The 14,811-nt window shown below is 37.6% G+C and overlaps 1 protein-coding gene across 1 annotated transcript in view; it reads right to left on the minus strand.

Annotated features, from left to right (window-relative positions):
- Window positions 1-14,811, minus strand: part of Oseg2 (intraflagellar transport protein Oseg2) — a 52,223-nt gene that overhangs the window by 23,836 nt on the left and 13,576 nt on the right. Inside the window, exons 3-4 of the mRNA XM_073986374.1 lie at window positions 1,426-1,712; window positions 1,024-1,247 (exon numbers count right to left, since the gene is read on the minus strand). Of these exons, the coding sequence (XP_073842475.1) occupies window positions 1,024-1,247; window positions 1,426-1,712 (511 nt within the window). The remainder of the gene's footprint in view (window positions 1-1,023; window positions 1,248-1,425; window positions 1,713-14,811) is intronic.

Below are 14,811 nucleotides of genomic sequence, written 5' to 3' on the forward strand. Positions count from 1 at the left end.
GATGTTATTTGTCAGACCAGGTGACACGATGGTTATGTATGGCGAACTGTGACACTCTCCGCTAATTCTGGTAGGGGTGTCCTCATTTGAAGTGGTTGGTGAGCTCTGTATTATAGTCAGGCTCAAGCGAAATATGTCTGTATTTATGTCTTTTATTTAAGAATGCTAATCCTCCACCTCCACTTCTGTTGCGACTCTTCCTTAGTACGGAGTTACCATCACAACGTTATAAGCTGCAGTTGTTGTTGAGCTTGGTTGCTTTCCCCACTGTGACCATGATATTCTTTTGACTCATAAAATCCACTTTTTCCTTGATCTTGCCTCGGAGTCCAGTGCAAAATGATTCCTTTTTTAGGGATTGGGAAAACAACGACTGGTGTTAATTACTGCGTGTGCGGCTGCTGTTGGGGGACTGCGGAGAAGTCTCGTATTCTGATGTCGACGAAGACGACGAGGACGGGCTGTGTTCATGCAGAAACAGAGCCACCACTCAGATGCATCTACTCCCGGCAAAGTTTGAGTGTGAGGGGTGAGCATGTGACAAACCGCGCACATCCATATTGGTCCTCGGGTATCCAAAAGAATCCGGAGTTGGTATTCCGGCATATGCTGCTCTCAACGCTGAAAAACGATACATATGCAAACATATGTGCAGTGTACACTGAGGTGGTTGCTACTGGCTGTTGCTGTTTGGTTACGAGTCAATCCGGTTATCGAATGCTTCACTGTGGAGGCTACATTTTTCGACAGTTTAGTCAAAGATACCATGTTTTCCATTTTTGGTACTGAAACCTCGTAGAAAAATTTTAGTTTCATGGTTAGGACCCAGGCCCTTTCCAGGTGCTCGTTACTTCTTACATATTTATGTCTTATTAATATTTCTATATCGAATGACTATATTTAATGTTACGTGCGTTTATGCCACATATGTATGTAAATACATAATTCCTTTTACATAATAACACTCGTGTCTTCAAAGCTTCATATAATTTAAACAAATATTTATTTCTCTATAATATTTACCTTGCTCCATCACGTCTCCAAAGTAAACAGGTAACGGTATAAAAGAAATGTATATCTTTGGTGGCACTTTCGCTCCAAGCCGCCAAACGTGGACTCCATGTAAATATACGTATGCGATCAAAACTGCCGAATGCCACAGCCTGTCCGTTGGGACTGCAGGCAGCCACAGTAAATTCACGTTCACCTTCGGTGCGTGAGTAATCAAATGTACGCACCTGACGTCCCTAAAGTGTTGTGGAAAATATATTATTTTATTACATTATACACACATTCACAGGCATATAAATATAGGATTTTATTACTTGTTTATGATTGTGTCGAAGTATGCATGTACTTCGATGTGGTATCAATTTTCCACCCATTTCCAACCATTGCAATTCAATCCAATCTTTTATCACTTACCATTGTATCATAGAAAACAATACGTTGATCACATCCTCCCACACAGAAGCCACCCTGAGGCCAAGCCAGTGCAAATGGTGGCACAGGATGTTGAATTATGCGACCCGATGGTTCATTACTGTCATCCACTAAGAAGAATCTAATAATGGTACCATCATTATGGCCGGACAAAAAAGCCGTCCCTCTTGTATTCGGTGCTAATGATATACAGATGCTTTCAGCTCCGTATAGACTTTGTGATTTATTTGTTTTACAGTGTAAAGCACGAACTTTGCCATCATCAAGCCCTTAAAAAGAGAAAAGAGGAAAAATTACACAACTGATGTTAAGAGTTAACAAGTTCCGTACAATTACAACAAAGTGTATTTAAAGAAATATCCCACATTTGGAATAGAACAGTATATCCAGACTTTCAAAATCAATCTCATTTTTGGTCATTCTCAATAAATGAACATTAGATGAACGCTTAAAGATGGCACGAGGCTGATCGACATCTACTTTTCAATCCACCAAATAAAGCAATCAAAATTTGAATTTATTATGTTTTCATAGACGGATGGCTGTCCTTTAGAGAGACATTTCTGAGTGCAAAGCGTCCATAGGTTGCCGACATTGGAATGCCCAGTAGCTATATTGAATGGCTATGAATCAAATAATCAGTCGCGGACTAATTAGTGGATTTAAAAAAGTCTCGAAGTAAATGTGTGAATGTCATTGATTCCTAAATCGATAAAGTGAATCTCAGAGTATATGGCTGACATTTTCCGAAGAGGACTTAACATCACAGAACTTCATAAAATAAGACAAGTCGATGGGTTTGCAGTTCGCTAACTAGTGTCTGAAATATGTATTCAGTTGCAGATCATCAGCATGGGTTTCGTAAACAGCATAGCACGACAACAGCGTTGAACTCCATCTTCACAACTCGAGGACTCAACAAGAACAAGCTGTACAATAGGACCGTATTGATGACACTCGACTTATGAAAAACCGTTGATACTGTCAAGCGCTCCACGCTGTTTGATTATATTGAGCAGACATACCCCGGCCAAGTTTGAAACGTTGGACAATGAATTATATGTCTGGACGGCAGTCGTAGGTGTAATAGGGTTATGACTTTTTTACAACCTCATATCCCTGCATGATATTTTGATGAGTTAAAAAAAAGCTTCCGAACAAAAAGCTTTTAAAGTTTTTAGTTTTCAGAACTTTTGAACATTTTTTGAAGTCAATGTAAGCAGATATTTTAGTGAAACAAGGTAAAGGGGCACACGACAGAACCAAAATGACATAACCGTTTGTTTCACTACCCCGACTAAATAGAATGTAAATGAATGAATAATTATATTAACATTATTTTTTAGTAATGCATAAATGTAGGGGATATAAAGAAGTTCTCTATCCATGCTGGGCTTTTTGTCGAGCTTATGCTGTGGTATTTTTGTATGCGGCAGGAAGCAAACCCTTTCCAACTATAAGTACTTCTACGTAGGTAGCATTTACAAATTTCATATACATTTACACTCTTAATTTCGACGGATCGAGTCTACCGTAGCCTACTCTCCCATTTAAGTACCCATTTGAGTACCTTAACATTATCCAAATTCTGCACACATTTTGCAAATCTCAACCGATTTCAATATAATTTTCTTTTTTGGTGCATCAAACACATGAAATCGGCCGAAAATATATATGGGAGCTATGTCCAAATCTGAACCGATTTCATATAATTTTGCAAATTTATTTTTATACCCAATTCCGTCATACATTCCAAATTTCATTGAAATTGGACATACATAGAGTGTTTGGTGCACAAAATACTTGAAATCGGCCGAAAATATATATGGGAGCTATATCCAAATCTGAACCGATTTTAATATAGTTTGGCAAATTTATTTTCAGACCCAATTCCGTCATACATTCCAAATTTCTTTGAAATTGAACATACACAGCGTGATTGGTGCATCAAATACATGAAATCGGCCGAAAATATATATGGGAGCTATGTCCAAATCTGAACCGATTTCAATATAATTTTGCAAATTTATTTTTAGACCCAATTCCATCATGCATTCCAAATTTCATTGAATTTGGACATACATAGAGTGTCCGGTGCATAAAATACATTAAATCGGACGAAAGTATATATGGGAGCTATATCCAAATCTGAACCGATTTCAATATAATTTGGCAAATTTATTTTCAGACCCAATTACCTTTTTTTAATATCTATATGAAATAAAAGTTAGTTTAGTCATTAATAAGCAAAGTGCTATCCATTCGTGCAAAAGGAAATAATTTTTTGAGATTTTTTTTTTTCATTTCATACATTTTTCAAAAAAAAAAAAAAAAACAAAAAAACTAATTCAAAGATGTTTGTGCGGAAAATTTTTTATAATAAAATGGAATGAATATTATTTTAGGTATTTATAGGCAAAAGTTCATTTATTCTTACTACAGGAAATCATTTTTGAGAAAAATGTCAAAAAGTCATAACCCTAATTCAGGAACAAAGAATCCAGCCCCCGTAGAGTGAAACAGGGAGTTCCCCAAGATGGGGTGATATCTCCGGAACTGTTTAGTCTCTACCTTTCCTGTATTCTGCCCCCTCCATACGGCATTGAGATCGTAACGTATACGGATGGTTGTGCGATATTGATGTCGGTTACCATTTTATTTTTGAAAGGCTGAGCTTATCTTTGATTGATCTTACCACATTTTTCCGCCCGAAGAATATGCAAATATCAGCCACTAAATCTACGACCATTTTGTTTACCGCATGGACTGCAGAGATGATGTTATGGTCGATGGTAGCAGAATTCCGACCACTAACTACCCCAAGTTAATAGAAGTCACATTTGGCAGCAAGTTCACGTTGTCCACGCCACAGCTATTTGCGACAGGCTGATATGTAGGAACAAGATCCTCAAGTACCTAGCCGGCCGCACTTGGAGAACAGATAAAGAAACCTTTTCGAGTACATATAGCGCGATAGGTCGATCTGCGGTAAGCAATGTTCAATCCTGTCAGAGCGCCGCCCTGAAAGCTGGAACAGGGTGCCTCCTCATGTGTTCTGTGGACCATCAACATGAGGAGACAAAGATTCGTCCAGTACAGCAACACAATGAAATGCTCTCGTTGCAGTACTTGTTCGGGTGTTAGCGAGAGAGCTATCCTAATCACCGCATGGTGGATAGGAACCCCTACCCAGGCATGTCAGGAAGGATCTTCATGATTTAGAGAGGGAGGTCCAACATTACAATCTCAGATGCCACGACAAACCAGAGTAGTTTTGGCTCAACTATGCTCGCGATGATGCTGTCGTCTAAATTCCTATAGGGCAAAACATCTGGTTAGCATGCGCTGCAGGCCTGCACGACGCATTGCACTTCTTCAACTGCCCGCCAAAATTACTCAACTAACTCTAGTAGCAGCTAAACTCATAGAGCTGGAGATAACCCTAGTTGTAAATTGTTAAATTAAAAAGTTGACAGCAGTCTTGTTATCGGTAGAACTTTACGACTACTTTTTGTTAGTCGCCAAACATGGCCGGAGGTTTGTCTGCTCGATGTTCTCGAAGTTGAGCGCCACGAACACTCTCCTATCACACGGCTTGCGCTGGTTGAGTCCTCGACTAATTTGTGTGGGGATGGCGTGTATTACTGTTGTCGGATAGCTATTTCTGACGTTGGGTATGAGTAAAGCCTATAGAGTCTTTGCTACGGGCGACAAAAGCGAAATCGGTATGTACGATTCACCATTGCTGGCATCCTTGCCCGGCGTCAGTACCGGGACCACACTGTCCATTTTCTAGACTTCAGTTGGCTAGCGACAGGTTGAGAACTTTCGTGAGACGTAGAACCTGTCACTCCCGGGGTGGTCAACATACTATCGATTAAAATGACTTGCACACCTTTCGGATCATTCAGCGTAACGTTGCCAAACCTGACTGATGTCCTATCTTCCTTTTGTACAGGTTTGCCCACAATTTGCCTACTCCGTATCCAATGTTGCAACCCTTCCGTTTGTGCTCACCTACCAACCTGTTAACTTCCAGTGTTAGCTCATTGACTCCGGGGCACTGGGGTTGGCATGACAAAGCTCATCACGCTTATGAAGTCCCACACCTGACCGCCACTCCAAACCTTCCATACACGGACCATTAGAGGCAGGAGCATGATGAGTATTAAAGTCCTCATAGACCAGTCGGTTATGACCTTAAAAAAAGTGGGTTAATGGTCGGCCTATAATCTGCAGTACAGCTATTTATTTGCAGAATGAATAGATAAAGCTGCAACATATTTTTGTCATTTTTCTCCGATTGTCTGTCTATCTGGCTGGCGAACTCGATTACTCAGTATCACATAATATTTTGTCCAAATTTAGATCAAGTTAGAAGAAGAGCCGTATCGATCAAATCCATCGGGTTCGTCCCACGCAAAAGTTCAAAATATATTTTTTTTGCCAAAATGGTGCTAACCATAATATATCTTTGAGATACATATCAGATTCGAAAACAAATTTAAAATTATTCGCAAAAGTGCAGTTTAAACCAGCTTTCGTAGGTTGTACTTGCGGTCCATATTACGGCGGTACACATATTTTACGGGGGACAAGTCCATACTTCCTTAAATTGTTACCCTACGGCCACCATTTTAAATTGGGTATATTTAAAACTTTTGGACCAAACTTTATAAATCGTACTAGTTTTTCCAAAATTAAGATGGAATATATCGGTCCACTCCATCCGGTTTGGGTTTTGTAATTCTAATTAATATTTTAATATAACCGTTTATATAACCGTATCTAGTGGGTTTAGTTAATAATCGTAGTGGGTTTAGTTAATATTTAGCATATCGAGTTTCCGATGGATAGGAAATCGTCATGATTAAGCCCAAAACAATTTCCAAAACGGCTTAAATTTTGTTGGCAAGTTCATATTTCCTGAAGAAAGGTCACACAATTCTGAAAAAAATATTTAGCTAAAAAGGCTTTCCGTGGTGTAGCGGGTATTCGATCAGCCCATAGATGAAAGTAGCAATATCTGCTTAAATTTCGACGAAATATAGTGGTGAATGGTGCCGTGACATAACTCCCAAAACGATTTTGGGAGTTACGTCCGCCTTGGTTTGCGGACATAACTCCCAAATTTTTTGCGAGCTATGTCCGACCGCCCCTAACGTCCCAATGGGAGTTATATCCGTTTTTATACCCTCCACCATATGGTATGGTATAATTAAATTTGTCATTCCGTTTGTAACACATCGAAATATTCGTCGGAGACCCTATAAAGTATATATATTATTGATCAGCATAAAATTCTATGTCGATTTGACCATGTCCGTCCGTCCGTCCGTCTGTCTGTTGAAATCAAGATACAGCTCGCAATTTTAAAGATAGAGAGTCAAAATTTGGTGCAGAAGTTGTTATTACTTGCAGGAATGTTGGTATTGAAAATGGGATATATCGGTCCACGTTTTGATATAGCCCCCATAGAACGGTACCTCCCGATTTTCGGTATTTTGAAGGTTTTAGCTTCAATATCCTACCAAAATGGCTGAAATTTGGTATGTAGTCTTCTTTAGGGGTATAAAACTTTCCCCCAGAATTTATCGGTCCACACCTTCATATAGCCCCCATAGAACGGTACCTCCCGATTTTCGGTATTTTGAAGGTTTTAGCTTCATTATCACACCGAAATGGCTGAAATTTGGTACTTAGTCTACGTTGGTGGTATAAAACTTTCCCCCAGAACTTTGTCGGTATCGGTCCATGCCTTCATATAGCCCCCATAGAACGGTACCTCCCGATTTTCGGTATTTTGAACGTTGTGGCCTCAATATTCCACCGAAATGGCTGAAATTCGGTATTTAGACTTCGTTGGGGGTACTCAAACTTCCCCTTTAAATTTGTCGGTATAGGTCCACGCCTTCATATAGCCCCCATGGAAAAGTACCTCCCGATTTTTCGTATTTTGAAGGTTGTGTCTTCAATATTCCACAAAAATGGCTGAAATTTGGTATTTAGTCTTCAATGTTATATAAAACTGTTCGCCAGAAATATGTCTGTACAGGTCCACGCTTTCATATTGCCCCATTTCTGACTAAAATTCGTCGGTATAGGTCCACGTTTCGATATAGCTGCCATAGAACGGTACCTCCCGATTTTCGTAATACTGAAGATTGTGACGTCAATATCCAACCGAAATAGCTGAAATTCGTTATTTCGTCTTCCAAGAGTTATAAAATATTCCAGAAGAGTATTATCAGTATAGGTCCACGTCTTCCTATATCCCTATAGAAGCGTACTTCTTGATTTTCGGTATTTTTTTAGTTTGAGCTACATTCTCTTACCGAAATATTAGAAATTTGGTATTTAGTCTTCTATGAGCCTAAAACCTTTCCGTCAGAAATTTTTCGGTATAGATCGACGTTTTGAAATAGCCCCCATAGAATGGTGCCTCACATTGTTTTACCGAAATTGCTGAAATTTAGTGTTAAGTCTTCTTCATACACGAAAGGAAACTAATTATTCCATTTTACTTCAATACAACTTGTGGTGGAGGGTATAACAAGTTCGGCCCGGCCGAACTTAACGCCGTTCTTACTTGTTAAAATGTACTGTGTTTTTTATTAAATACAATTTTTATTTCAAATGTATAAGAAAACAAGTAAAAGAGGGCTATAGTCGGAAGGGGCCGACCATGAGATACCCTACACCACTTTCCATGGGCTCTAGTTTTTCGCGGAATTTATTTATATTTAAGTCTACATTGTTCTTTCGGGGATGTTGTGCAAATATATGTATGTACATATGTATAATCGGACACGTTATATATTATTTTCATTTCAGATGGACCATTTTGGCTACATATACAATATACAACTGGAATGACTAATTCACACTTTATATATGTAGTTCTGAGATAATCTATGGATTTGAAATCCAAATGTTTTTGTAAGTTGATTGTTTATTGGACCCTTTTTAAAAATTTTAAAACTAATTTGCAATAATTGCACTTATTTTATAACATTGTTTTATAAGGAGGTGATACAGTTAGACGGTCTCAAATATGGTAAAACCTACGAAAATATCATAACCGTCAATCTTGTAGAGAATTTTCACTGCTACAACATTGGCTCTAATTTCAATAGGACTTGCTGTTTCAAAGCAAAATCGTGAAACCCTGAAAACCTCTAAATATATAAACTTTGGTCGAGATTAATTAAAAAAAAAACACTCCGACGATTTTTGTTGTTTTTGTTTTTTTATTTTTCTCATCTATGAACACTGTAGTTTCAGAATCCACAAAAACTTCCCAGGTGTAAGTAGCATCTATTTAAAGTTGGTTCAGGCGCACCGTGATGTTAGACAGTAGTTCGTTTATATTAGAGTTGTACAATCTAGTTCATTTGAAAGATCTAGTTCAATAGCTCAGCTCTTTAAACTGAACTAGGTCAGTAATCTAGTTCATAGTTCACTGTTCACTGTCCAGTTCAATCATTCGGATAAAAATCATTCACCACCGGCTCTTAATCGGTCGTTTGATGAAAACGCATACATACACCAAATACAAACAAACAAAAGGCTAATATAATTTAACTACTCCATAACAAAAATAATACATTTACATAGTTTTATTGCATTCTTTAAGAAAGATTAATTAATTTTAGAAAAAAACATCCTTCATTTAGGAGACTGGCAAAAAATCTTATGTTGTGCGTGTGTGTGTAGAAATTGTCATTGCGTAGAAGCTTTGTGCGTTTGTGTTTCTTTTTATGTTTTCCCTTTTTTCTATCTAAAAAGGCAGATTCATTAGGTAATCGATTCGACATATTGTAATATGTTATGTCTCTGTTTTTGTAGAAATCTTCATTTTCGGACAGCTATTCCATGTACCTTGATTCAAATCATAAACAAACTGATCACATTACGAAGGCATCCCTTAAGATAGACGACGCCGTCACTTTATGTATTTGTGAACGACATGTTGAACTAGATTGTGAATCGTTCGTTGATCGTACGGTCACCGACTGATTATATAGTTGATTATATATATTAATTCAGTGAACTATTGAACTATAATGAACTATATCCACTGATCTAGTTCATACGCTCTTTTCAATGAATCGTTCAATTGAACTAGTTCGTTCATGAACTATACAACTCTAGTTTATATAACTGCTACATATATAATTTGCATTAAGTGAGAGGTCAGGAGTTTGTTTTCAAGTTGAGTTTTCGTAAGTTGTCCGAATATGCCCCCAGAATTAAAAATTAAATTTGGATACTTTTCCCACAAAAGTTATGGTCAATTTTACAGGCTAAACACTATCCGATCATTATCAACAATTATCGGCATTATCCTCGATCAAAACTATAGGGGTCTATTCTGGTCTGAACCGACCTCCATACAAAATTTCGTGAAGATTAGTCCAGAATTGCCGCCTTCAGCGTGATTACAAATTTTAATGGACGGACGGACACACATCTCAATATCACTTTATCTCGTCGAGATATGAATTTTGGTAACCACATTGCACTGTGGTTCCGTCCGTGGACAAAATCGAAAAATTTATGAAGACAAATTTGATTGCGATTGGAATAAATATTCTCTAAACACATTACATTTTTAAAATCAGGTATTATTTTTGCCAATTTAAGTCGAAGAAGTTGAGATTTGTATGTGTTGCCTTAAAAACGAAAAATAGATCCGCAAAGCATTCGTAGCTTATGAGTGAAATTATAAAAAAATGAAGAGGTAACTCTACAATTTCCAAAAATTAAACTTATAGTTGCTGGCATTGACAATATTCATAAAAAAAAATCATAATTCGTTTTCTAACTTCCTTAAAAATAAATTCTTTGTAAATGACTTTTTGTGATATTTTTAATATCATTACTATAAATTTATATTGAGTTTTACTAAGGGCAAGTCCATATTTTTCTTAAATACAGGGTAAAGTCTCTAGTTTACGATAAAAAAATCCAGCTGCCCCCATTTGCCACCCTGTAAGTTATTCCCCTTAAAACACGCCCGTAAAATCGCCAAAATTCCAAAAATCGGGAGGTACGTTTATATGGGAGCTATACCTAAACGTTGGACATATGTTGAACATTTCTTTGCATTGAAGTATGGTGTTCCCTCCGAAGTCAAAATACAAAATTACAGCCAAATCGGTTAGAAAATCAGTCTAAAATCGTCAAAAGACCGAATATCGGGAGGTACGTTTATATGGGACCTATATCTAAACTTGGACTTATTATGAACATTTGTTGCAAGGAGGTATGTTGTTCTCTCAGAACACAAAATGCAAAATTACAGCCAAATCGATTGCAAAATTTGGCTAAAATCGTCAAACTATAAAAAATCGGACGGTACCTTTATATGGGGGCTACACCCAAATGTGGGCCTACATCCATTAAATTAGTTTTTCTCTCTTTTGGGCTCGTTATAAAACGATGTTTAAAATTTCGAGGCGGTAGCTCGATTAGTGGGACCACTGTGCATGGGGGTCTACGACGAATATTTCGCGGTGTTACATGAATTTTTAGAAAAACAAACTTATAATACCCCTTCCACATTGTGGTGTAGGGTATAATTAAAAAAAACTATGTGTTCATATACATTTTTCATTTCAAAATATTTCCACAAACATATTTCCACTATTTAAGGAAATAAAAATGATTGTTAAAATTTGCATACACTTTGTGAAAAACAAAAAGTGCCGCAGTCGAAAATATTTTTTAAAAAAATCGCGCGATTTTTTATAAAAATATTTTTAAAATTTAAGAAGATAAAAAAGGCTTGTAAAAGCATTGAAATACTTTGAAAAACGACAAGAGCCGTAGGCGATTATATTTTTGAAAAATCGCGCGATTTTTTATATATATATTTTTAAAATTTAAGAAGATAAAAAAGTTTTTGTAAAAATCTTCAAAAACTTTCTGAAAAACGAAAAGCGCACCAGTCGATTTTTTTTGGAAAAATCGCGCTACTATTTACAAAAATATTTTAACTATATAAGAGGATAAAAAATGTTTGTAAAAATATTCAAATACTTTTTGAAAAAAGAAAAGTGCCGCAGGTGCGCGATTTTTTACAAAAATATTTTTACAATTTGAGAAAATGAAATGCGAAAATATTTTTGTAAAAAATCGCGCGATTTTCTAAACATTTTCACATTTAAAGAAAATACAAAATTTTTGTTAAAATATAACGGTGCTCTTGAACCAACCTTTCGTAGGTTTTACCATTTTTGAGATATGGGACAAATTGGGACAATGTACTGACTGTATCGCCTCCTCATAAAACAAAGTCATGTACGGTGCGCCTTAACTAACTTTAAATAAAAACCGCTTACACCTGGGAAGTTATTGCGGATTCTGAAACAACAATGTTCATATATGAGAAAAATCTAAAAACAAGAAAAAATCGCTGCAGGTATTTTTTAAAAAAAATCGCGTTCAAAGGTCACATTTTTAGGTTTTTGCGATTTTGCTTGCAAGTCCTATCGAAATGGGGCTAAAGAAAATCGCGAAAACCTAAAAATGTGAATTTTGACAGCGGTTTATTTAAAAATCGCTCCGGCAAGTTTTTGTTTTTATGATTTTTCTTATCTATGAACATTGTAGTTTCAGAATTCGCAAAAACTTCATAGGTGTAAGCACCTTCCATTTAAAGTTGGTTCAAGAGCACCGTGATATGTAAGTACTTAGAAAATCGCTCGATGAAAAAACTATTTTTTCTTTTTACTCCGAATTAAGAAAAATATATATTTACATATCTATACTGAAAAATTTAAATAATTATCATGTATACAAAATGTCTTCGTCGAATACCGTAGTATGGTAAAACTTCCCCAACTGCTACTGACATAATTTCGGGCCTAATTTCTTTTATAAATAATTTTATGAAATCAAGGAAAACGATTGCTAGATATCAATTTTCAATAAAATTAAATTAAATTTAATTGCTCAATTAATTAAATTAAATCAATATATTTTATAGACGTCATAGGCTGACTGATACTTTTTTACTCTTTTTTTTGTCTGAAATTTGAGATTTAGTTGAGAGATAAAGTTTCACATTAATGCACGCATTTTGCCATAACGCTATTCGAAAAATTGTTTTTTTTTTTAATATTTACAGCATAGCACAGCAGTGCTTTCAAGTCCCATGTGGAAAACACTGTCAACACTGCGGTAATTACATTTATAGTTCTGAGAATCGACAACATTGGCACTTTGTGTATCAACTCATTAAAAGACAATTAAGGTTTTCATCATTAATTTCCTATGTGTATGTAGCTTTTGGCAGATAACATCTACACTCACACAAACAATGTATTTAGTATGTGTGTTTGAAAAAATATCAACCAAAATCTTGTGGAATAATACATATTTTGCCAACTCGTTATGATGGATATTCCAGAGAATTGCAGCATAGTCGTCTCGTTGCATTGTATCTCAAGCATGGTGTTTAATTAATTGAAATAATTATGCTCATAAACACATAATAAAATTTCATTAAGCATAATGTCAGAGACCTAACGTTATTATAAACACTTGGTGCAACAACAAATGTGGAAATGTTCTTCATTAAATTCTTAGGTTGTGTGTACTTTGGCAAAGTGGAGAAGACATAATGACAGAAATACGACGAAAATAAATGAAATAGATACATACATATGAAGTACATATTATGTACACACATACATATGTACATATGTATGCACGTAATGTACGAGTATGTGTATATTTTATATTGGAAAATTTTTTCATATGAAATTTTGCTAGTTTCTTAGTAGTTTGTAATTAAAATACAAAATAAATAAATAAATTTGGCTAGAAATTTCGAATGATCCCAAGAAGCCCTGCTCCTTAAGAGATGGAGGAGTGAGGAGCGCCGGTGACGCGAAAGGTCGGATGGCTGGGGTGATAGATGGTCCCTCAACCTCTAGGCAGGCCAGTGGTAGACCAAAGACCTCTCCGCAGCAGTAATGCGTAAAACGGGTCAGGTCTTCGGAGGATCCACAGCCAACAGCCAAGAGGATGCTGGACCGACATCAGAGCATCCATCCTCCCACATTCGCTAAGGTGGCCGCTCAGCAGACGGCAACTGGGGTTGAACAGGAGAAGACCTGCAAAGGTAGCTCCAGTTCGGCGCCCCAGCAGTCATCTGCCGGGGGGACATCGAAACTAGCGAGGATCCCGAAAAGCTGGCCTCAGTGGATCTTCAAGTAGCAATCATGGATAGGGCCGATCCTGAAGGTAGGATCAGTGAGGATCAATGGGTGCTGGTTGAACGTATACTGAGAAAGGCCATAATCTCTGACGAGGCAGACGCCAGTATGACGGGCGTTGGCAAGGCAACTTTTATCAGAGGAGTTAAAATCATCAGCTGTCAAGATGAGAAATCGAAAGATTATCTCATCCGAACGGTTAATGGCTCGGGCGCACTCTGGGAAGGTTGCAAGCTAGCCGCGGTGCCTACCAGCGAAATACCACGCAGAGCGTCAGCCACAGCTTGGGTGCCACCTCCGGATCAAGAGGTGGCGGATGTGCTGAAGATGATCCAGAGGCAGAACAGAGGTCTCTCTACTGCCAGCTGGAGACTTATTAACTCCGTGAAAGAAGGAGGAGGTGCGGTGATGAAATTCACCATGGATAATGAAAGCGCGGACTACCTCAGGGATTGTGAGGGAGAGCTGTACTTCGGCTCTGGTTGGCTTCGGTTCCGAGTCTCTAAGCCACAGTAGGGAAGCTCAGCAGCAAGGGTTCCGCGTGATGCAGATCAACCTGCATCATTGCAGAGCTGCGGCTGCTGAACTTCTCATCTCCCTCACAAAAACCGAAGTAGACATCGTCTTGGTCCAGGAGCCCTATCTTTACAAGAATAGGGTTTCTGGGCTAAACGATGGGCGCTACTCTCTATTCTCTACATCCAACGGCGAGAAGGTAAGAACCTGTATTGTAGCCAAGAACCTTATTCAACTCTACAATTACAGTGATGGTGATACGACTGTAGTGAGGCTAGAAGTAGGCACTGGAAGAGCCTTGGTGCTAGCCTCGGTCTATATGCCGTATGAGGCACCCGGTAGACTGTTGCGGAAGCTAGTGGAGGAGACGATGAGCAATGTAAACTTGATAATGGGCTGTGACGCAAATGCTCATCACTTCCACTGGGGTAGCAGCGATACAAATTCAAGGGGTGAGTCCGTATTCGATTTTATTTTAACTAATAATCTGCGAGTATGTAATAGGGGAAATACTGCCACTTTCCATAATAGGGTAAGGGAGGAGGTGATAGACCTAATCCTTACAAATATGGAAGATACTTCTATAACTGACTGGAGAGTATCGGAGGAGTGCTCCTTTTCGGAT

Source organism: Musca autumnalis, unplaced genomic scaffold (genome assembly GCF_047663935.1).
Source record: "Musca autumnalis isolate F117 unplaced genomic scaffold, ASM4766393v1 scaffold_4, whole genome shotgun sequence".
Taxonomy (NCBI): Eukaryota; Metazoa; Arthropoda; class Insecta; order Diptera; family Muscidae; genus Musca; species Musca autumnalis.